At 36.8% G+C, this 24,466-nt stretch overlaps 1 protein-coding gene across 1 annotated transcript in view; it reads right to left on the reverse strand.

Moving 5' to 3' along the window:
- Positions 1-23,890, reverse strand: part of igsf9bb (immunoglobulin superfamily, member 9Bb) — a gene marked incomplete at both ends in the record, with an annotated part of 126,505 nt that extends 102,615 nt beyond the window's left edge. Inside the window, one exon of the mRNA XM_081390460.1 lies at positions 23,827-23,890. Within this exon, the coding sequence (XP_081246586.1) occupies positions 23,827-23,890 (64 nt within the window). The remainder of the gene's footprint in view (positions 1-23,826) is intronic.
- Between the last annotated feature and the right edge of the window lie 576 nt (positions 23,891-24,466).

Here is a 24,466-nt window from a genome sequence, read left to right on the forward strand (position 1 = left end):
TGAATGCCAGTATTAAGGGCAGATGGCTAAGGGTGGATCAGAGTACACTTGGTCTACTGACAGGACTGTAATGGAATGCTAACCTCTTTTAGAGATTTACCCCTGTGCATGTGACATCAACCTAATAGGTCATCTGAAGTCTAAGACTTAAAACAGAATATAATCCCCAAATGAACTTTCATAGTTCTGGTTTTAAGTTTTCAGGTTTAGTTCTAGGTCTACTGTAACTTAATCCCTACATATATCTACATCATCATTTATATTTAAATATCATAATACAGATATTATGTGCTACATAACTAGAGCAAGCAGAGAAAATGGCTGTGATGTTCCCTTTTGTCATAATGCACTTTTTATTTTAGCGCTGACCCTCTGTCGATCAGACTGTCATACAGCAGACATTCAGCAGACTTTGGCTGACAAATAAACTTGGATATCTGGGTGAAGGTAATATGGTAATCAAGTTTGGATACACTTTGAATACAAAGCTGGTTGAAAATCAGCAAATGAGTAGCTTATAGCTTGGGAAGCTACAGTTGTAAAGTACATCAAAGATACAACATTGTCACATTTATGTGAGACCCCTTCATTTCTGACAATCCATCTTGTGATTAACTGCAGAAATACATTTTAAATTAAATTAATCCCATAATAACAATTTTCATTCTGTTCTACTAAAGTGCCAAATATTTCCAGATCCAGCTATACCCATCCAAGTACTTAATCCAGACAAATGATTTAATCTATTTTCCTTCATTAGGTTCATGCACTTTTCAGACTGAATGACACAGCACTTTTCATGGTGGACCAGCACATATCGCTTAATATTACCAAATACTGAAAACATTTTTTTTTTTTACTTTTTAAGTTAAACCGATTAAAAATGACTGTGCTGTATACAGTAATGTCTAAAACCATACTTTGCATTGCCATCCAGATTCTCATGCCTTAAAAACGAAGTAAATCAAAGCAAAATACCATATCATCCCTAGAAATGACTTCAGCAAATCTAATTTGACCTGTAATGAGAACTCAGTCCAGACAATGTTGCCTCCACTCGCAGAAATCCTAAATGGATGCTTTTTCCTGCCATTAAAAACAACAATGCTAAAGACCTAACACTTAAAATGCAATGAGAGGAAATCCCTTAATTGGCTGTTTCCTTCAGCCCTCTAGCACAGTGCTTTCAGAAGATGGAAATGGAGAAAATAATTAATAGTGTTCATACAATGTTCTCTGCAGGGGCAAAATCACTGTTTTATTTATTTATTTATTTTTTCTCGACAGGCAGGTCTCTTTTTCAACAGGAGAGGAGAAACACAAGAGACAACAAAACAGACTGAACCGGATTCAGATTAAATGATGAATCCTAAACAAATAGTAAGGGCAATTGTGTATATTTGAATCATGAGGGTTAACTGCAGAACTTTAGTTACTGGACTAGTTTAAAACCAGTAACCCTCGAAGAAGATGTGTCTTTGAATGTATCCCCTTTAAAACAACTATTTTCTGAGGTGGAATTGTATATACATGCGAATGAGATTGAACGATTTCAAACAAATTTGTCACCAATTCGCCAAAATGCTAAATAGTTACAAATGGCCACGAGATTGAGTTGCTTAACATCTTTAGTGTGTTTTGCTGGCTTGCGCTATTACCGTTGCATTTTAAGACAATGTATCAAATTAAAATGTTTTAAAAAACTTTTTCTTTTTTTTACATCTTGAGACTTCCATTGAAACACAAGATGTTTCCTAAGAAATCACATGAACTCTTAAGTCTTCCTAATTATTCAGGATTTACTTATGAAAGATTAGTCGACTAGTGGTTCAAGCAAACCACCAACTAGTCAGTTTAGTCTAAAACATGTAGTCTAGCACATTCCACAAAACTGTGTTTAATGTGAAGGGTGTCTTGAGGGTGAAATGCTGGCTGTGAGGTTGAGAAACCTGATCTTCAGAAAGCTCAGCATGTGCTAGAGAAAAGGTCTCATCAGCTTAATAATTTATAGTAAACAGCAATACCGCTCCCGAAATGGCTAAAATAATTCACAATATACTGTGATCACATGGTTCAGCAGCACCATATGGTCAAATGACGAAATACGGTTTAAGACAATCAAACTGAACACTTAATGGTCTGAATAAAATATTTTTTTACATTTGTGAAAGAGAAGCTCTAGGCTGAAAAATAACATGTAAATGTTATCATGTGTTAAGTAAAAAACTGTTCTCTTGAATTTTTGATGTCATCAGTTACACGCGTCCCATTTCTCAATTCGCAGCTGATTCTCTTTTCAATATCCCGCAGCTCTTGTGAGCTTGCATTGTCAGGGCTACAGGTTAATCAATCCTCCAGGTAGGGGCCACATGATTAAGAGTCAGCTCCACAAACTCATCTGAGGATTCGGTCTGATTTCCACCCTAACTCTCCCAGGCAGTGTTCACTTCTCCTTTAGGCATGTGTGTAAATCGAAAATCAGGGGTTCTCAAACCTGTCCTGGAGGACCCGTAGCATTGCACATTTTGTCTTCCTAATCTGACACACCCAACTTAGGTCTTGCAGTCTCAGGTTTGAGAACCCCTAGTGTAAATGACTGTGTAGTAATGATGTTAGAGGCTGAGTCAATATCAGGCTAGGCAGAAACAGAAACAAAATATTGGATTCCGCTAATGAGGTTTTAAAGCTTCTGTGACAATTTCCTCTTTTTTTTTTTTTTTTTTGCTGGCAAGTAACCAAAAGTCAACAGACTGACACATGCTGGTTTAAATCTATTAACTACTACTATTAGCCTAAATATCAAATCAACTATATAGCTATCATTAGAAAGGATAGAAGCATTTGCCGATTCACCTTTACAGCTGAAAACAATATCTGAATGAGTGCTATTGTTGTTTTCATTGACATGCAACCTGTACATATCTGTTAACGTCAAAAAATATGTTTTAGGGTTTCATGAGCCTTTCATAGTGTACTAGCTTGCAAAGATAGCTGATTCGTAGTTTTTCATATTAGGGGGTCATGAAATGCAGTTTCAGATTTTTATATTATGTTTCTCAAGGTAAGTTTATAAACTCGGCACCAAAAAGGTCTAATATTTGTAAAAGTTAAAAACTGGGGAAAACACTCTGGCTGTCTCCGAAATCACATACTCTATTGAGTAGGTACTTATTTTGAATAAGTAACTATTTCACGACAGCTAAAAATGTACATTCTAATAGTCTGAATGTGTCTAGTATGAATGTAATCCGGACGTACTACATCTGCCATGTTGTCATTATCATGACCTACCAGCGTAGGTCAGATTAGTTACGACACTTCACTGCCATTCAAAAATCCTTTTTCCATGGCCTCGTGGGATAGTAGGTCATCCGGGTACTTTTTGCCTATTCTCTTTTATGAATACCGTGAATTTGGACATACTTTTTGAAATTGAAATAACTGGTCCAGGTATCTTGATTTCATTAGCAACACTCAAACAATGATACACTCGGTGTCTTAATAGCATTAAACGCTAGTTTGAAGTTTATTACAAACACACTGTGACATCGTGTCTACACCGGACGCAAATAGTACGACGTGACAAAAGCCAATAGAACCCATAATAATCAGTTATGCCAGGGGTGCTCAATCCTGCTCCTGCTCCTGCCGATCGACTGTCCAGCACAGTTCATCTCCAACCCTAATCAAACACACCTGCCTTTAATTTTCAAGTGATCCTGAAGACCTTAATTGGTTGCTTCAGGTGTGTTTGATTAAGGTTGGATGAACTGTGCAGGACAGGCGATCGGTAGGAGCAGGATTGGGCACCCCTGAGTTATGCTATCTACACTAGATGCGGTGTGACATGACATGACAAATTCCGACAGCAAACTGATGACTCATCATATTTCTGACGTACTCAAAGCCCTTTCGCTACTTCTGACATGAAGGAAAAATGGATTTGGAACTAGGCATGTGCCGGTATCAACTTTTCATGCTGCGATTAATTGATTGAGCTTTTACCACGGTATACGGTATTATCACGATATTTTAATTGCTCAAGAGAAATGGATGGATTGGTAGGGGGGGGGGGGGTGTAGAAAAAAAACTACTTGCATTACAATAGTGATTGTCAAAACATTTGGTAACTAAATAGAATTTTACACAATTTTCACGCTTTCAATTCTTGGGATTTGATTTCAATCTTGATTCAGTATTGACTTTTTGGATAAATATTAGGTAGGATACAGTAGATAGACGTTAATTTTTCTCAAGAAAAAATATATCTCACATAATGCTGTAAACATACAGAGAGCCCTGTCAGCTGGTATTATTAAAGGTTAAAAATTAACTAATTAAATTAAATATAATTTGGTTTTCATTATAATAACAATTATGACACAAGTAAAAATATAATACAAATGTAATATAGTGCACATATTTAGCAAAATACTCCTCTCTATAGCTATTTTTTTCTAGTCAACTAACGTGTTGGTCATTAAATGGCTTTCCTGAGGTAAATGTAACGTTCTGTGACATAATTGTTCATCTGCAGTTTTATTGACCTCTTTCCGTGGTTGAAAAACACTGAATAATCGATATTATGTATGAGGCATATCTTTCGGTAAGTTGTAGCCTACTGTATCTTTAAATAAAAACAGATGATCGGTTTACTTGAACTGAGGCGCTACAGTGATCTGTCAAGTCACATTTACAAGCACCAAAACAGTATTTATTGTCTGAATTTCGTAATAAAATGGACAGAACATGAGAGCTGAGAATTGTTTTCATACCATAATAACCTGCTCTGTCTAGTCTGTCGGTCTCCGTGTCCTCTTTGCTCCGCGATTTTTCTCTGCGTGATAAACTGCATGTGGCGCGAGAGCGTTTGAAAAGGGTAAATTGCGTGAGTCTCACACTGAATGCGTATTGACAGCTCTGCTTTTAGAAGGGGGATAAATCGTCGGCAGCGTTCCTCCTTCCGCCATGCTTCTTCTCCATGTGAGGATTGTTTACATTAGACTAGAGTGCGCACTGCGCCGCATGCACACAGTGCTAATACATGTGGGGATTGTTTACATCAGAGTGCGCACGTGTTTCGCGCAGCATAGCCTACGCAGTGTTTGTTTAAGCGGTTGATGGAAAATAAGCAAATACGCGTTCTATAAATATAAATTCTGATCTATTATTTTTCACGGTATTTTGAAGTGCCCACGATAACAATATCGTGCATATTCATTACCGCGATTTATCGCATTACCGAATACCTGCGCATGCCTTTGGAACGTTTGCTTTGTTGCGTCCTGTGTAGACACAGTATGATTATAAATAAATGTACTCAACCGTGTTGCCTCCGAGGACAAAATACTTGGCACTGCCGTATCTTTCAATAAAACATGTTTTGAAAAACCGACAGCATGTTGGGAATAATTCACAAAACAGTCCGATGTGAATGTGAAGAACAAACGAAAAATATATTTCAGTTGCTTAGGCACATCATTAAAAATAAACTTCAGGTGTAGTTTCTTGACATCCACTGACAGAACAAGAGCTGCATCCAAAAACTTAGGCAGTTGACGTGTTGCCTCACTGCCCGATCAGGCAATGACTCTCCAGGCAGCATTTAAGCACGAAGGCACCTCAAGAAACTAATTTCAGACAGACTTCTGAGGCAGCTCAACAGTTTAATGATCTACACTACAGCAAAATAGAGCGAGCTTTGGTGAGAACTAAACAAATACTTAATTACTACAGTACTAATTTCTCGCTAGAAAGGACATCAGAAGTGGAAAACGTTGGTCAAAAACACAAACTGACCAGCAACCGCAACTTTCAGATGTCATCTTTTTCTAGCTCAACTGTCACCGAATGGAACACACAGGATTGTGGGATATCAAAGGCAACGAAGGATACTATGCTGCCTTCAAAAATTAATCAGATGAAGGCATCTCAGGAGACAGGAAGTGAAGCTAACATTGGATTCAGACGTGCCTTGATGCCATCCGACCTTGGAATGCATCCTCCGAAGGCAGTAAGTTTTCGGATGCGGCCGAGGTCTGACTCGACATCTTTATCCAACAGCAGTATCGCTCTTGTGTTTGATGGACAGACATGAGTTGTTCAGAACACTTTGATTACATATGACGATGACGCATGTTAAGGGGCATGTCGAGGAGAATCGTGACATCATAATTCTCACGATTTCAGATCCGGCCGTTTGAAAAAGGTAGAAAAAAATAATTCATATTTTATACTGGGGAGTTAGTTTTGAGTTCTGAAAGTTGCCTGTTTTTATTGTAGAGTAACCAGTAGTCATTATTTAGATTTTAGATTTTTAGATTATTTTATTTTAGATTTTAACTTGTAAAGAGAATTCACGCCCTCGTATAGCTCCTGATTACAATTTATAAGCTGGGAATTTTCGAAGAGCTCCTACTTGTACCACATGACCGCTTTAGATTAATTTAAGCGTTGATCATCACGTGTTGTCATATTGAAATGACACAACATGGCGTGAACGCAGCTTAAATATCAAGAACATTTTGATTCTCCATTTTATAACCCCTTTAATAACTGGATGTGACTTTCAATAAAGGGAAGTGGAGAGAGATTACGCTTGGTGTGAAGTAGTTATCTTATGTAGCCCCACCCATTTTCAGCACTAAGCCGTCTTCCGGTTTGTATTTCCACAGCATGAAGGTAAGATCTTCCAGATTCATGAATGAAGCACTCGTTTTAAAATATTTCTGGTCGACTGACATTTGTTATGACATCCTCTTCAAACATTACAATGCTCATGATAACTTTAGTCAACTCTACAAAAACTTCCATACCGCAAAAATGGAAGTTCAAACACAAAATTCTAAAGATGGCTGCGCGGTTGTTTTTCTGGAGAATAAGGTCTATAGAATACACTGAAAACTCTTGTGAAAAAGAATTGATTCATTCAAGGGACGTGCACAAGGCTTAAGACAATTAAGTACACTTAAAGTGCCCCTATTATGCTATTTTAAAGTCTCCTAATTTTGTTTTGGAGGTCTCCTATAACAGGTTTACATGCAGCAAAGGTCAAAAAACTGTTTCATTTTCTCATAATAAACATTGCACATCACCACATTTTTCAATGATTCTCGAACGACTCCATGCATGAATCAATCTCTCTAAATCCCTCCTTTCAGCAAGCTACTCTGCTCAAAAACGACCATTGCCATAACTGAACTTCAGCTCCATCTGGAGGCTCCTACAGCTCAGTGATTGTAAACTGTAAACTAAAGACAGTAACAAACTATGACGTCGATTTTACCATATCAATCTGAGCGCGAGTCCGAAGATGAAACATTGGAAGAACTAGTTATTTAACCAAACCTCCATCGCAAGGACGACTTAAAGGGATAGCCCAAAAGTGAAAATTAGCCCATGATTTACTCACCCTCAAGTCATCCTAGGTGTAAATGACATTCTTCTTTCAGATGAATACAATCGGAGTGATATTAAAAAATGTCCTGGCTCTTCCAAGCCTTATAATGGCAGTGAATGGGTGTTTCTGTTTTGAAGTCCATAAAAGTGCATCTATCCATCATAAAAGTGCTCCACACGGCTCCGGGGGGTTAATAAAGGCCTTCTGAAAAATATTCATATTTAACATGTTACAAAGTAAAATTCTAGCTTCCAGCCAAACGGCCACACGCAGTCTACTTATGATGCCAGAAGAAGTGTAGTATAGCCTACATCAAGACGTAGTGTGAATATCAGCAGTATGTTGCATTACTCACATAAGTTGCACTAGACTTGAGTCGAATCCGTATGTTCGTTTGGCCGGAAGCTAGTTATTTTACTTTATAAAGTTCTAAATATGAATATTTTTTCTTACATAAACGCATCACTTCGCTTCAGAAGGCCTTCATTAACCCCCCGGAGCAGTGTGGAGCACTTTTATGATGAATAGATGCACTTTTATGGACTTCAAAACAGAAACATCCATTCGCTGCCATTATAAAGCTTGGAAGAGCCAGGACATTTTTTGATATAACCCCAATTGTATTCGTCTGAAAGAAGAATGTCATATACACAAGATGACTTGAGGGAGAGTAAATCATGGGCTAATTTTCATTTTTGGGTGAACTATCCCTTTAAGAAGGTTATGACTCGTGAAGTCAGTCTCCAAATGACTCGTTTGAGCGGTTCAGAGTCGACTCTTTCTTTTGAGGTAAACTAACTTTATTTATTATGCACTTTTTAGCTTTACAACTTTGCAGACTGTTTATATTCAAAAACAGATTCATTACACACTGCATGAGGTAATTTTCAAAAATCCATAATGGGGCACTTTAAAGTTTTACATTTTGTAATTATGTCAAATTAAAAGTATTACTTTAAAGTGCATTTAAAATCATTATAGTTGAGTCCTAATTTGCATACTTAAATATTGCACCATTCTATGACGTTTTGTAGTATAAATAGTGTTGTAGTAGAGTAGTGTGTTCATTCTTAAAATTCCCCCCAAAAAAAAGTGCACTTTAAATATCCGTATGATGACCTTAATTAACCGAAAAAACAAAGTGTGGAATGTTGGACACTCCATCCACTCAACTGTAGCAGATTTAATTATGTAGCGGAGGGGGAGGGGCTATCAGACTCCAATATTGAATGACAAAATAACCATACAGTATAAAATTCATAGTTTAAGTACATCGTTCATGAGTAAACATATTGCATACGTAGCCTAGTATATAAGTGCACAATTTGGGACACAGATCATGTTTTAATCTTAGTGCAATTATTAACATACAATTAAGTGTCTGAAAATATTACATTCAGTTTGCACTCAAGTGCATTATTTTAAAAGTATATAATTTCCGTAATAAGATTTTAAAAGTATGCTAAACAGTAATGTTTAAGCACTGATTGAATATTGTGAAATTTCATTAAGCAAAACTGTGCTCATTTGCAAGCAAAGACAGCAAATCTGACAATGGTGGGCACACTATAATATATGAGCTTGTGAACATAGTTCATGAACATAGCCAGAGGCTGGCTGTTAATCCTATATTGTTGGGAAAATTTTGACTGTATTCAATCCTCTTAGTGTGTAACTTTTCATGGCTGAAGAGTCATTAATCTGCAGCCTTCCAGCATAACTTCTATGACTTGAGTTTTGAGTTTGAGCTCATCCAAATCATGTTTTATTACAATAATTGTTGTATTGCTGTGCTAAAATGTGGATTTTGACCAGAAAATGTGGATTAAAACAATACAGATACTCATTTAAAAACTAACACGATTTTTTTCTGGCTCATTTTCACTCAAAGAAAGCAGCGCTTGGCGCTCCAGCAATTCCTGGGAACTTTTTTTTTTTTTTAAATATCAGGTCATTAATCATATCAAACATAAAAATAACTGAGACAAAAACAGAATCTGTGTCTAAATATATTCCCAAACACATGCTCATTTGTGTTAGCAATGGCAGAAGACGCCTACGATTCTCTACACTGGCTAGCATTATATAAGCAGCAATTGGTTTCTCTGGCAATATAGGGTAAACGTACCTATTAAGCTCACTAAAATCTACATTGAGACATTTTTAGTGCACAAGATATTGGTTTTAGTACAAGAAGTTATTTTAAAATAAAATATTAATCTCTCACACTATAATATTTCATTTTATTTTAAATGACAAAAGTATTTCAATTAAGATGTACATCATTAAATATAAAAAGTCTGGCTGTGCTTAATGGGTACGTTTTGTACCCTTTAAGCACACCCCTGTTCCCAATAAGCTCACAACAAGTTTTATTAAAAATTCTTGTTTATTTTAAACAACCTTTTTAAGGAATAATTGAAAAAAGTTTTATTTGAAGGCACAGAGTCAATCACAAAAAAACAGAACACTAAAATCAAGCAACAAGGCATTCAATTTGATCAGGTAGCCTATCCTATTCATAGTGACGTGTCATTCAAACTCATTGCAACATCTAGACTAGTCCACGTTCTGGTAACACATATTGAAAAATCAAATAACAAAACAAACCAATGTGCTCCTTAAAGGGATACTCCACTTTTTTTTTGGAAATAGGCTCATTTTACAACTCCCCCAGAGTTAAACAGTTGAGTTTTACCGTTTTCGAATCCATTCAGCCGATCTCCGGGTCTGGCAGTATACTTTTAGCATAATTAATTAAACCGGACAGGACCATTAGCATCTCTCTCAAAAAAATGACCAGAGAGTTTCGATATTTATCCTATTTAAAACTTGACTCTTCTGTAGTTACATCGTGTACTATGACCGACGGAAAATGTAAAGTTGTGATTTTCTAGGCTGATATGGCTAGGAACTATACTCTCAAAATCGCAACTTTTAATTTTCCGTCGGTCTTAGTACACGATGTAACTACAGAAGAGTCAAGTTTTAAATAGGAAAAATATCGAAACTCTTTGGTCATTTTTTTTGAGAGAGATGCTAATGGTCTTGTCCGATTTAATGATCTATCTATGCTAAGCTATGCTAAAAGTGGTACCGCCAGACCCGGAGATCAGCTGAATGGATTCGAAAATGGTAAAACTCAACTGTTTAACTCTGGGGGAGTTGTAAAATGAGCTTATTTCCAAAAAAAAGTGGAGTATCCCTTTAACTCTCTGGGTCAGAGCTTTCCTGTCTACTCCAAACTTCTTGGACAGATACGACAGGTTTCTGATGGCTCTTTCTTTGTATAGATGACATGCCTCTTTCATTTTTGGGCATACACTATAGTTTCGTCTAGCTTTTGTCATCTTACGACTGTGAAAGTAATTTATTAATAATTTTTTTGAAGATTAACATAGTGACAACCATCAGTTAATATTTAAATTCTGATTATTAAGTATTTACATAGACGTTTAATGTGGGTGAGCTTAAAGGGAGCACACACTGTGCTTAATTGGAGCAAAAACAATTTTTAATTAATAAATATTAAATTAAATTTAAAGGAAAATATTTAGCTAAATTAATAATCTAGGTAATGTATTAAGTTTATACCAATTTTAATATGAACAACTATAATTGACAATATCTATGAAATTATGCTTTTTCTAATAGATGTCACACTGAAGCTGTGTGATTGTCATAGTAGTGCACCCTTTAAGCTCACCTAACAATAATATGAATTCTTTAAAAATTACAGCAGTTTAAAACCACAGACTATCAATAAAATGTAAAATTATAATATTATGGATTTAAAAGTACAAGCCATTAATGCCTGTGAAGTAATATATTAGTGTAGCACACAATCTTATACAGCTAGTAAGCTAGCTATGTTCGTAGCATCTGGGCTATGTTGCTAAAACTATCCTTTAGATCTAATTGTAAATATTTCCCACATCCAGGTTCCAGGTTATAATATGCAAAAGTCTAAACATTAATCTCTTAATTTTGCAATAAGAAGACGTACTTCTTCAAAATAAATGTTTAAACATATAAAAAATGCACATTTGAGGGGCTCCTCTTCTGGTGAAAGTTTTCAGACAGCTTTCAAAATAGCCGCCAGACAGTGTGAACACATGGATACACATATCTCAGTGTGCAATGGTATGATTGGTTTAAAATTACAGGAGGTATATAGTAACAAACACATCAATTGGTTAATACATCAAATAGGATAATACATTGCTCATTCTTTTTATAATCTGAGCTCCAAGATGGGATTGTGCTTAATGGGTACTTGAGCTTAATAGGTACGTTTACCCTATCTCTCTATTTCTATCTGACAAATATTCCCTGTTTACCTGCCCTTCACCTTTTCACTCTCTGTGTGCACCTAGTATGCTTTTCGTATGCCGTAGTGGTTCATTCCACTGCACTCTGGTGAACATGCCAAGAGAACACGCTAAAAGTAGTAGTACTATTTTCATTTTTAATAGCCACTGGCTAAGCAGTTGTTTCCCAACAGAATTGTTGTTGGTGGAAAGGAAGAGTACAGGCAATGGACAGACACGTCTATCTGGTGGGCTCATGATGTGGGATGATGGATGGGTTGGTGCTTTTTTGGTCTGTGACTGTGAGACCTGGCATATTATCTCATTTGCAACAGACATTTGCCAGTCCACCCAAAATTAAAACACAAACAGAACAGCTAATGTCCATATGTCATCTCCCACATATGGATGTTAAAAGATGACTGGTGTTCAGAAGACTACTTCTGAGGTTGCATAATGTTAATTACAACAAAAAATAATTTTTAAATTAACTAGTCCCACCTTTTTAAAAAAAAATATCAGCAAAAATTAGTTAAGAAAGCATCTGATAATAGCGATATGTGGATATGTTTGCAAGCAGCTTTAGAGCTGAAAAAACATGAAAAAAAAAACAGTTGATATCAATGAGAACAACTTCATTTTCTAAAATAAAGCAGCTCTCCAGTGTGTTCTTTACTCGTCAGACCTCGACGGACTGAACAAAAGAAATGAACCAGAGAAGATTTCCATCAGAGCTTCAGAGCATACCTACCTATATAACTGGTAGTTTAGCAGAAGGAGCAAACTTTTCCTGGAAAGTTTGATTTGACAAGCAATTTCAAACTCCCCAAACTAACTCCAAACAAACTTTGGACTGATTTTGTTCTAACTGACCAGTTAAGAGTTTCACTTAAAGTACATTTAGGTTTTCACGGTTTTTATGCACTATGCATGGCATACATTTTGTCATCAGCAAAGTATATACTGTACACGCATAGCCCGATTTTTCTAACTCAGCATACTCTTTATTCTCAGCTCGCACATTTGCCTTTTTCAGCGCTGACTGACCCGTTGTTTCACAGTCATAAAAGAAACAGATGAGACGTAACAAAGCCAAACTACTAGAGGTGGCAATAACACTTTTATGAGTGCTTGTGTGTGGCAGATTGCGAAATAAACACTACTCTAATTTAAATGAGTACAAATACATTTGATCGCTCATTACTTCTGGAGAGAAACAAAGCAGACACTGGAAAGGATAAAACATCTAGTGTGTATGTGTTGGGTTTTTGTGTTTCCGCATGCTATCAAATGGAGTATAATTTGAAAGGCTATATGTGTTTGGATGTATGCATACACTAAAGCGTTCAAGAAAAAACTTATGTATGCTTTAGGCTTTAGTTTAATTAGCTTGACTGGTATTGAACCTGGAATATTCCTTTAAACCTTATTTATGGTCTGACTGAGCTTTGAATTGAGGGGTGATAGGCTGGGCAGATATGATTGGTGTGGAAGAGTGGATATTTTGGATTTGAAGGAGAAAGTTGATCGAAGTTGGGCGTCATGCCACAAGGAGAAGAGGAGGCAGCTCAGTCAGGAAGGCCTGACTCATTACAGCAAGTCAGCATCCCGCCTGCTTCACATCCCATACCAGGCGTCCACCGCAGTACGCACAGTGAGCAAACACGTGGACTCGTGGCGAATAATGAATCTAATTTTAACAGATCTATAGCGCAGCCAGACAGATTGAGAGAGATGGATGCACAGATAGAGTGCGCTCAAAATTGATTGCTTTCTGAAGGATGGTGGTGGAGGATAGGAAAACGAGGGCTAGGGAGAAAAGCGAGAGGGGCGGCGACAGCTAGAAGGAGAGGTTTCTGGGCAGAGAGCCTGCACTGAAAAAAAAAAAAAAAAAAAAACAGTCGTATTTACAGAGGATTACTGGCAGCTGTGGTTGCCAGCATAATTCTGGAAAAATACAGAAAAAAAATTAAACATATTTACAGTACAAGCTGTACATTTTAAAACTGTAATTTACAAAAAAAACTTAAACATTTCAAAAAAGCCCTTTAGGGCTGAATAAGCAAGGCCACGCTGATACTAAAATTGGTTTTGTACCTTCACCATATACGGTACTATAATAAACCAAGGGTAAAGATAAAACCACATGAAGAATCAAAGTTACAAACAGCTTTTCCGCAAGCTGGTAAATACTAAAATATTGCAGATACAAACATTTTTTACTTCCAAAAATAGTATAATTAACAGTATTTTACTGTAAAATTACATGAAATGGTTAGATCTACAGTATTACAGTTTTTCTCTAGCAAAGAAACTTACTGTTAACCAGTTAACAGGTTTTTACTGTAGAACTTTTTACAGTCTTTTATAAAATTACAATAATTTTTTACGGTGTGGGGTACAGTACTGAAGTATCTCATGGCCAGAGCATGAATGTTTAATGGACATGGTGGAGCTGAGCAGGAGGAAGCCGAGTGCACTGCATCAATGGACAGCTGAAAAATGAGACGCGAGGGGAAGTGGTCCAGTCAGGGGGCAGGGAGAGAGGCGATCAGCATGCTGTCTGGCTGCCTGCCCGGCCCACGCGCGTCAGCAGAGTCGCATACTCACACACGCTCTCTACATCTCTGTCAATTCATTGTGAAGTCCAGCAGCCTGTCCTGACGCACACAATACAACGGGATCTCAAAGTGTACATGCAGTCTGGCATTTCTGTCTCTATCTCTGACTGATGATAGTGTTGTCATGGCTGATGATAGTGTGCTGTGTAACACCAAACGTAAAGTGATAACACGATAAATGATAAAATTTATCTCTTCTTCTGTTACTGAGTTTTGTTCTTATCAGCCATGGTTTCTATTTCTGCAGCCTCAAGCTGAGTAGTTCCGCCCACACTGAAATCTCATTGAACAGAAGTACCACTCCTCTTTAGGGATGCACCAATATTAAAATTCTGCACTATTTTTACTATTCCTGTTTTTACTGACAACTAAAATAAGTCATTTTAAATGCTACAAGTGAATTTTAGGCATAACAATATTATCATGTACAAATCAAATATATATATATATATATATATATATATATATATTGAGATTCGCTAAAGATGGCATTTAACAGTGTTATTAAACTATTAGTGTTTTTAAAGATTAACTTTGAGTGAGCATTAAATTATGTAAAATGTAATTAATTTAATTAATTAAATATCCAATCAGCTGATATAATACATTTAAAAAAATCTCAAATATTAGCCAGTATGGGATACTGTGCATCTATACTTCTCATATCATTAAATACAGACAATGTGCAACTGTTAGTCAAAGTTTAGAATCAATTATATGACAAATCCCTCAAGCTACACAAGGGAAATAATAAAAAGCATGAACAAAATTCCTGCCTAAAATGTCACAAAATGTTCTATATCTGAAAATCCTGGGCAAAAATCTGAACAAAAAATAAAACATTGGTGTAAGACATCAAAGTAGCGAGTGATTCAAAAGCATTCGGAGCCGTCTACTCTCTAATCGCTCTTGCGGTACTTTGATGTCTTACACCGATCGTTCTGCACAGCACCACTTTAAGTCGAAAACACCTATTGTCTTGTTTAGTTTCTAGTCATGGTTTTCATTGACTCTATTTGCCTGTGTTCTAGGCTAGTTCTTTAGTAGTTGTCATGGTTTCTTATTAGTTACACACCTGTCCCTTGTCTCGTTAATCATCTAGACCTGCGTATTTAAAGGGTTAGTTCACCCAAAAATGAAAATTCTGTCAGTAATTACTCACCCTCATGTTGTTCCAACCGCGTAAGACCTTCGTTCATCTTCGGAACACAAATTAAGATATTTTTGATGAAATCTGAGCCATGTCTCACTCCTCCATAGGCTGCTATGTGACCGAAACTTGCTGGCCCAGAAAAGTTATTAAAAAGATCGTTAATATAGTCCAAGTAACTCCAGTGGCTCAATCTTAAGTATATCAAGCGACGAGAATACTTTTTGTGCGCAAAAACAAACAAAAATAACGACTTTATTCCACTTTTCATTTCCTTCTCTCTGGGCCTCGTAGTGTTTTTGCGCTGCGCGTCTGTGCTGCACGTCATCACGCATCACACACATGACCGGCGTCGGCCAATAGTGAGCCTACGTGGTGACGTGTAACACAGACGCGCTGCGCAAAAACACTACGCGAACTAACTAGAGGTCCAGAGAGAAGGAAATGAATAGTGGAATAAAGTCGTTATTTTTGTTTGTTTTTGCGCACAAAAAGTATTCTCGTCGCTTGATATACTTAAGATTGAGCTACTGGAGTCACTTGGACTATATTAACGATCTCTTTAATAACTTTTCTGGGCCAGCAAGTTTCGGTCACATAGCAGCATATGGAGGAGTGAGACATGGCTCAGATTTCATCAAAAATATCTTAATTTGTGTTCCGAAGATGAACGAAGGTCTTACGCAGTTGGAACAACATGAGGGTGAGTAATTACTGACAGAATTTTCATTTTTGGGTGAACTAACCCTTTAAGCCCTTTTTTCCATCTGTTCATTTTCTTGTGTTAAATAAACATTAAGGCCCTGTTTACACGAGAACGCTCGTGGGTGAAAACGTAAAAATATTTTATCAGATGTGCCTTTCGTTTAGACGGCGACGGCGTTTTCGGGGCTTAAAAACGCAAAAAAGTGAAACCACCCTCCAGAGTGGAAATCTTAAAAACGCTCCACCGTCGCGTTTCCGTCTAAATGGTAAAAACGCAAAAATTTGCTAGACAGTGAAGGCACCGATCAGTGCTTCACATTGCCACCTAGCCGCCTGGAGTGCATACTACATTGAATTTCACACACTTTTGCGTCAAAAAACAGAAGGGGTCATTTTCATCTTTGTATATATGTGTAACACACCCAGCTAATGCAAAGCTAATGGAAAGTTCAAAAGAGCAGCATTTCATAGTAATATTAATCCTCCCCCCCCCCCAAAAAAAAAAATTATATAAAAAAAAAATTACTGACCCCACATTTTTTCAACAGTATAGTAGCAATAATTTTTCAAACTGCGCAAATCCCAAATTTACCTTTATGTTTCCTACTGACCCAACACTAAGAAATTCATTTTTCCTCTTCCAGATGCTGGATCATGATTCTTCCTCTACACCCTCTGATGCTGAGTCAGACTAAACACTGGCATCACTCCTCCATTAGTCAGCACTCTAACCACACCGCTGGAGTACCATCTACTGAGCGTCCTTGATTATCATCATTTTCATTTGTGCCAATCAAAAGGGACATTTCTTTTTCTAAACCCAAGAAGTGTTTAAAGATATATCACTGCATTATCAATGGATCATCCACAAACGACACAGGAACAAGGCTCTTCAATCATTTTGGTGTGCTGTAGGCCGTGGCCACATCACAGATGCAGATCTAAACAAGAGCAATGAGAGTGTATCGATCAATAGGCCCATGCTCTCAATTCTTAAAAGATCAAAGACTTTCTGCTCAGTGATTTCCAAAGTGCTAAACCAGACGTTAAGCTGTACTTAGACCAAGAGAGTGATTTCCACTGACTAAACACACAGTACATGAAAAACAAACCAGCTCTTCCATTCCCGGTGTGGACGATACATAAAATAAAATAAAGGTTAAAAGGTAAACAAGGTTCTTGAAGTGGATGTCAAAGTCACAATAGATAATAGCCAAAGACTTTAGTTATACAAAGACGGTGCACTCAAATTATTATGAATGGGAGAAAGTGCAATGTGCAAAAAGGCAGAATAAGTACCGCCCTCTAAATAAAAGAGAAGTATTCGATTTTGGATGCAGCGTCAGTGTTCTGAGACACACACTTAGGATTGCACATGGGCATTGGTTGGTCCAGCCTAAAAAAAAATGCATTATGTTTTCATGATTTGAGTGTTTAGAAGCAAAATTTATGAGACAGTTATTGTTAGATTTCATTGGTGATTTCAAATATGAAATTGAATCGCAAGCTTGGTGAACAGCTTTGGAGAATTTGATGTTTCCCCATTCAAAGTGACAGGAGCTGTACTTGAATGACTGAAACAGCTGCCCAAGAGACGTTTCAAAGATGGCCGCCAAGAGAAATGACTTGGGACTGATTATAGCGTCTGCCAAATACATAAATGTAAACTTGATAGATTTACATCTTTGTATAAAATCTAGATCTTTAATGGCACTTAAATGGAGTCAGTGAGTGTCATGCCGTGAATAAATCAGTCATCTGGCATGTTCTCCAACATGGGAGGGGTGTTTTTTATGTGTTGATGAGCTTGAATTAGAAACATACTTTCTTTACTTTAACGCCAGAGCTAAGTCATGCATAATTAACTGAATTCCACAGGGTTCTTTTGAAGGTATCTATATATGGAACATCTTCCACTAGTGTTGTCTTGTATGCATCTACAGAGTAAGAGGAAGACTGTATTTGGGGGAGGGGGACCTGAGTCAATGCTGGCCCAAATACCAGCTGATTGACATATAAGGGTTAGTGACTTTTATGGAACAAGCCCTTTGCCCTGGGCCAGAGGTGGCCTGTTACTTCCTATCCACATCAATCGGGTCGCAGGCCGGCCTATGGTGAAAAATTGATGCTAGAGCATCAAGGTTCAAGGAGTATGTAGAGTATGTGAGTGGTGAATGATTTCATTGAGGAAGATATTAAAAAGAAATCTTAGAAGACCAGGGTTTCAAGTTATTATTATATATATTATATATCATTATATATAGCCTATGTAACTATATAAATTTATACTACAGGGCTGTTGAATGCTTGAATCTGATTGGCTGATGAACGTTCTAAAATTTGCAATTATTTTCAGGGAAACACACAGCTAAATTATGGAATTACAGTTCCATATCACTTTGCCAAATTATTTCAGTTATTTCAAAGGTCCTTCAACAGCAAAAGAACCAAAACACACAACAACATTGACGGTGACCAAGCAAATAAATATAGTAAATGATTAGTATAAAAACATTTTTTATACAACTAATGCAATATTTTACAATACAAACTAAATATTTTATTATTATTTTTATGTTTTTTAATGTTTTTTTCTCTCATAAATGAGAAAACAGCCTAAAGTACTTAAGTACAACACAGATTAAACAAGTTAAGTGAAACAAGTTACAGTATTCTTGTTCAAAATGCCTTAATAATCACAAATTGTGACCCTGGACCACAAAACCAGTCTTATGAGTACATTTATTTTAATTGAGATTTATACATCATCTGAAAGCTGAATAAATAAGCTTTCCATTGATGTATGGTTTGTTAGGACAATATACTGAGGGTGCAAAAAAAATCAAAATATTGAGAAAATCACCTTTAAAATTCTACATTTACGTTGCCAATTGTGCTGCATCCACTCACAAAAATACATTTTTAATATATTTAAGGTAGGATAGTTACAAAATATCTTCATGGATCATGATCTTTACCTAATATGATTTTTGGCATAAAAGAAAAATCGATAATTTTGACCCATACAATGTTTTGTTGGCTATTGCCACAAATATACCCATACTTATGACTGGTTTTGTGGTCCAGGGTCACAATTATCAAAATTTTCAACTATAACCATAAAATATTACAATATGATTGTACGGTGATCCATATAACAATATAAGATTGTATCGCCAAGTCACTGCTCATTCTCAAATTTAATGTGATCAGGGAAAACACAACAATACTACATTGGGGAACTAATGTACTGAGTATTTAACTTAATAGCAAAGTCATAGAACTCATCTGTCATCACACATCTGTCATCCCATTATTCTCCCCAAAAAGACAGAAACTCAGATAATAGCCAGAATTTTTATCCAACTTCCTAACAGTTGAACGAGTCTGTGGATTATAGAAACATCCAGTTCAAAAAGGCTCTACCCACAATTTTTTGAATGAGACAAACTCTTCCATTGCTTCAGCGGGGAGTCTGCTCAGGCACATGGTTTGCACTGGCTGTGGTGGTGGGCTACACTGAAAGCGCTAGAAGAGGGAGAGTATCAGAGACAGGAAACTGCCTTTGAAGTGCTGAGAAAGTAGAAATGGAATCCAGCCACAGACATAGATAAGACATTCACTTCAGAGTCTATAGTGCTAGGAAGCTTTCTGAACATTTTTGTCCATTTTTTTCTGTTTAAAACTGAACAAGATATCCTGAACGCAAATGGATACACAACCTGCACTTCATATATATATATATATGAAGTGCAGTATGTGTTTTACCAATGCATTGGAGTAAGAAAACGGAGTGTCTTCACACCAAGTGCTTGTTGACAATCTTGTTGACAGAAGCTTTTGACGCGACCGACCCAAGTTCAAATTCCGAACTCATTCTTCTCCCTTTTCCAATTGCTTATCAGCTTGAAGAGCTGTTTATTTTAAATAAAAAATTAAGAAAATATTCGAAAAGTAGAAATAAAGTGCCTCAAGATTTAGTAGTGGGAATAATGTGTTAATCACATCTAACTGCTATTTACACTTAGTGCAAAGACAAAACTGCTATGGTAAAATGTAAAAAGCATCTATTGCTATTTTCACTGTGCGGTAAGAAAAATAAACTTTACTCAAGATAAATGCCCGGTTTTACAGAGAAGGCTTAAGCCTAGTCCAAGACTAAAATGCATGTTTGAGCTATTTTAACTTAAAGCAACTTGCACTGGCATATCTTAAAATGTCAGTGCCATTGTTTTTTCTCAAGATAAACACCAGTAATGTTTTGTTTTCTAAGACACGTTTATAAAAGCTACTTAAATGTCCTAATTTAACTAAAGCCTACTCCTGGCTTAATCTAAGACCTGTCTGTGAAACCAGGCGATAAAGTTATAATATCTTAAGCAATTTTGCTTCCCAAGTAAATTCATCTTTTTTAGAGAATGTTTAGATATTTAGCGGTGTTGCAAGACAAGAAAACAAGACGACATACTGATTAAGAAATATTTTTTTTTTATTAATTGAATCTCCCCCCCCCACCCCCACCCAGTCCTATAAATGCAAAAGAAAACAAATGAAAAGTAACTATAATAAAACTTAAAAATGTATGTTTTCTAATAGTTGTTTTCCTTATTTGTTCTTTATAACCCAAAGCATTACCCCTCCCTCAGAATCACTGGAGCCAACAAAATTCATTTGGAAATTGGCTGCCTCAGCTGTGCGCTCATGGTTTGCATATATATATATATATATATATATATATATATATATATATATATATATATATATATATATATATATATATATGCTATCAGCACAAGTCTGCTGTTTTCATTGTTTGATTAGAACGCCTGTCATGGATTTGGCTAGATAGCTGACATTATAGATCAGAATTACAAGACATTGAAAGTATCGGTCAAGAGAGCCAGTAAGTTGAAATATAGCAATTTGGGGGTTCTTTCTTTGCAATCTCTACCAAGACATAGAAACGACTATGATGGTGACATGCTCATGTGAGTTGTGTTGGAAATTCGGCCAGATGTGATGACAGGCTGCTTGTTTGTTATTTAAACTATTTGAATTTTTCCACAAGGAAGAATCCTACACGCTTATCATTCTGCTGGATCAAGCTATCACAGCCTGAGGATGAAAGAGAAGTGATGACTGTTGGAAAACACAATGTTATCCAACACCGCTTAAAAATGAGCAGCTGTCAGGTCCCCCGCTAGCCCTCCTCTAACAAGCTTTCCATGAAACATATAGACTGCGGTACAAACCTCCAGAGCAAGCTTTCTTTAGATTCTCCTTTTCCAGCTGGCAGCTACATGGGTTAAGAACCCGGCAGAATGTAGTCTGCTAGCATGTGTTAACTGCTAAAACAAATCACCATCATTTCATATGTATCCACATCAGCTCAAATCACATCCTGTCAACCCAAAGTCAAAATTTTGGCTGGTTAGCATGGCCTGTTAGCCCCTCATGGTAGATGCTGTAACTATGACATTGTAGGGCATAAAGGGTAATATTATATTATATTATATTATATTATATTATATTATATTATATTATATTATATTATATTATATTATATTATAATAAGCAAATTTGAATGCTTTCTGAAGGATCATGTGATATTGAAGACTGGTAATAGGCTGCTGAAAATTCAGCTTTGCCATCACAAAAAAATAATTATGTTTTAAAATATATTTAAATAGAAATCAGTTATTTTAAATTGTAATAATATTTCACAGTATAACAGTTTTTACTGTATTTTTGATCAAATATATGCAGCCTTTATGAGCATAAGAAAATTATTTAAAAAACATTTAAAACATCTTACCGACCCCAAAACAATCTATTATATTATATTATATTATATTATATTATATTATATTATATTATATTATATTATATTATATTATATTATATTATATTATACTAGTCACATTTCATTTAGAGCTCAGGTGGTTAGCTCAATTATTTTGAGATGAACGAGATCTGACAGCTCTCTCCAGGTATTATAAACCTCCTTGTTGTCAATCTAGACAAATTTAGATAAAAAGATCAATTTGAGCCCCAACCAAAATGACATTCGAACAAACACAAAACTAGTTTAAAAGGGGAAAGCTGTTGGGCGCATGCTCTTCTCATGAGGGAAGGTGGTCTGTTCCTGAGGTGGACTGCTAGATGTCTCAACAAGTTCAGTGCGGTCAGCTAGCATAGAGCCTTGAGGGCCTACAGTACCTGGAGCCATGCATCAGCTCATGACTCTCAGACTGCTGCCTCCCAGTCCTCTGTTTAGACAGAGCGACAAAGCATAGATCTGGCACCTGGCCAGTTTATGGGCCTGTTTGCCAGCTAACAGCTTGAGACGGGAGGGTGAGGGCAGGGAGAGATCTGCATTAGGGCTGGGATAGTGCAGCGTGGCTCTGACACACAGGAGGGAGACACTGAGCGAATGTAGCAAAGTGCACAGTCAGAACAGCAAGGTGAAATACGTCTCACTGTCAGATTAAGGGGATGACACAGCTCAAAGGTAAGATGATCACATTCTGCTTTTTATAAATAAAAATTAGGGGTTAAATAACACCTACACAAAGCAACATATCAAACCACGTATAATGTCTCTCTTGACATAGGAAATGTATAATTATTCATAGTGCATGCAATGAAAAAGTTCTCAAAATGTGACCCAAGATTAGATGCTCCTTGCTGCTACACAGTTAGCAGCCCTCTAGTGGAGAAATTGGAAATTGCAGGGCTATGTGAGTCCATGAACCCAACATTTGAAATAAAGACAGACCACTTTTTTAAGTCTGAACTGAAGGTCGGTCAGATTCACAGAATACATCTTGAATTACAATTATGATGGCTCTATTAGAGTGGCCTCGTGTTTAAAAAGCTAAAGACATCTGAGGAAGGTCAGGAAAGGCAGAATATTCATAAAGTGAATTACTATAACAACCTACAGCACAAAATGACTGATACTACTGAGCACAACACCATACATATTCCCGGCAAAAGCACCTTCAGATGTGTAATTAAAGTTCCCCAATTAATATTTTCAGAGCATAAATATAGTTCAAACCAAAATTAAAACTTTGTCATCATTTACTCAATCTCATGAGGTTACAAAACCTAAAGAACATGTTAGGCAAAATCAGCCTCAGCTAGCTCAAATATACAATGAAAGTGAATGGTAACATAATTTTGTGCTCGACAAGAAAAAGAAAATCAGTAAATGTTCATTTTGGAGTGATCAATCCCTTTAATTTAATCGAACACACTTAATATGGATGGAGTATACAAGCCTAAAGTTGCTCATGGTATAGAAGAACAGACGAATATGGATGAATAAACAGCTCAAACCCTCGTTTTGCAAGCTCAGATGACTTTTTAAAAAACACTAGCACTTAAACAGAAATGTCACTATGGCATAGTAATAATATTTATGCAAAGAGAAAACTATAATTATTGTAATTATGAAAACAAAATAACCCAGAGCTGTTATACTGCTGTTTACTTTATTCCACATGATCAAATTAGAATTTAGATATATTATTAGAAATTAACTCAGAATGACCCAATCACAGAATTTTATTTTAAACTCAGCAATATCTCACAACAAACATAAAGCTGTATATAATAAATTGCACTTCAACTCACCTTGAGCAGCTGTTCCTCTGGTGCTGAATACACTTGCTATCAAAGTGGCCACATACCAAATCATAGTACTATTGCCAACCAGAAAGAAACCTCATCATATCTCAAAGTGCCCCTTTCAATAAATCATTCTTAGCCGAGCCCCTGGACGTTAGACACACTGTCAGCTGTTGATACCCTTTTATTCATGCCCTGCATACTTTTCTCCGACGGTTCCCTTCATTCTTTCCCTCCCCTTCTTTCCTTTCGCATCCTCTCTCGATGAAATAGAGCACCTGCACCAGCGCACGGCAGCCAGACGCGGCTTGATGGCAATGCCAGCGTGAAACCAAGCGTGACAATTTAGCTGTTAGCTCCGCCCCCGCTCTGATTTCATTGGCCAGTGGGGGAGGCGTCGGGGCGGGTATTGGTCGCCTCTCCGTCGCTCTCCATGTAAAAAACTGAGAGCACCGCGTTTCAAGGTGAGTTGGAGCGTGAAGTGGCGTCGGGACCGCAGTATCATGCGCAAAAGCGAAGTCGTGTAAGCAGACTGTCGGAGAACCTCCATAGGTATAAAGCAGCGTGTGGTGAAAGTTAAATGTGTGGAGGGGTAGACGTCAGACTTTCGTGTGGGAAGGAAATCCTCAACCTGTATGCGTCATTC

Source organism: Scardinius erythrophthalmus (genome assembly GCF_964197995.2).
Source record: "Scardinius erythrophthalmus genome assembly, chromosome: 17".
In the NCBI taxonomy this organism is placed as follows: domain Eukaryota; kingdom Metazoa; phylum Chordata; class Actinopteri; order Cypriniformes; family Leuciscidae; genus Scardinius; species Scardinius erythrophthalmus.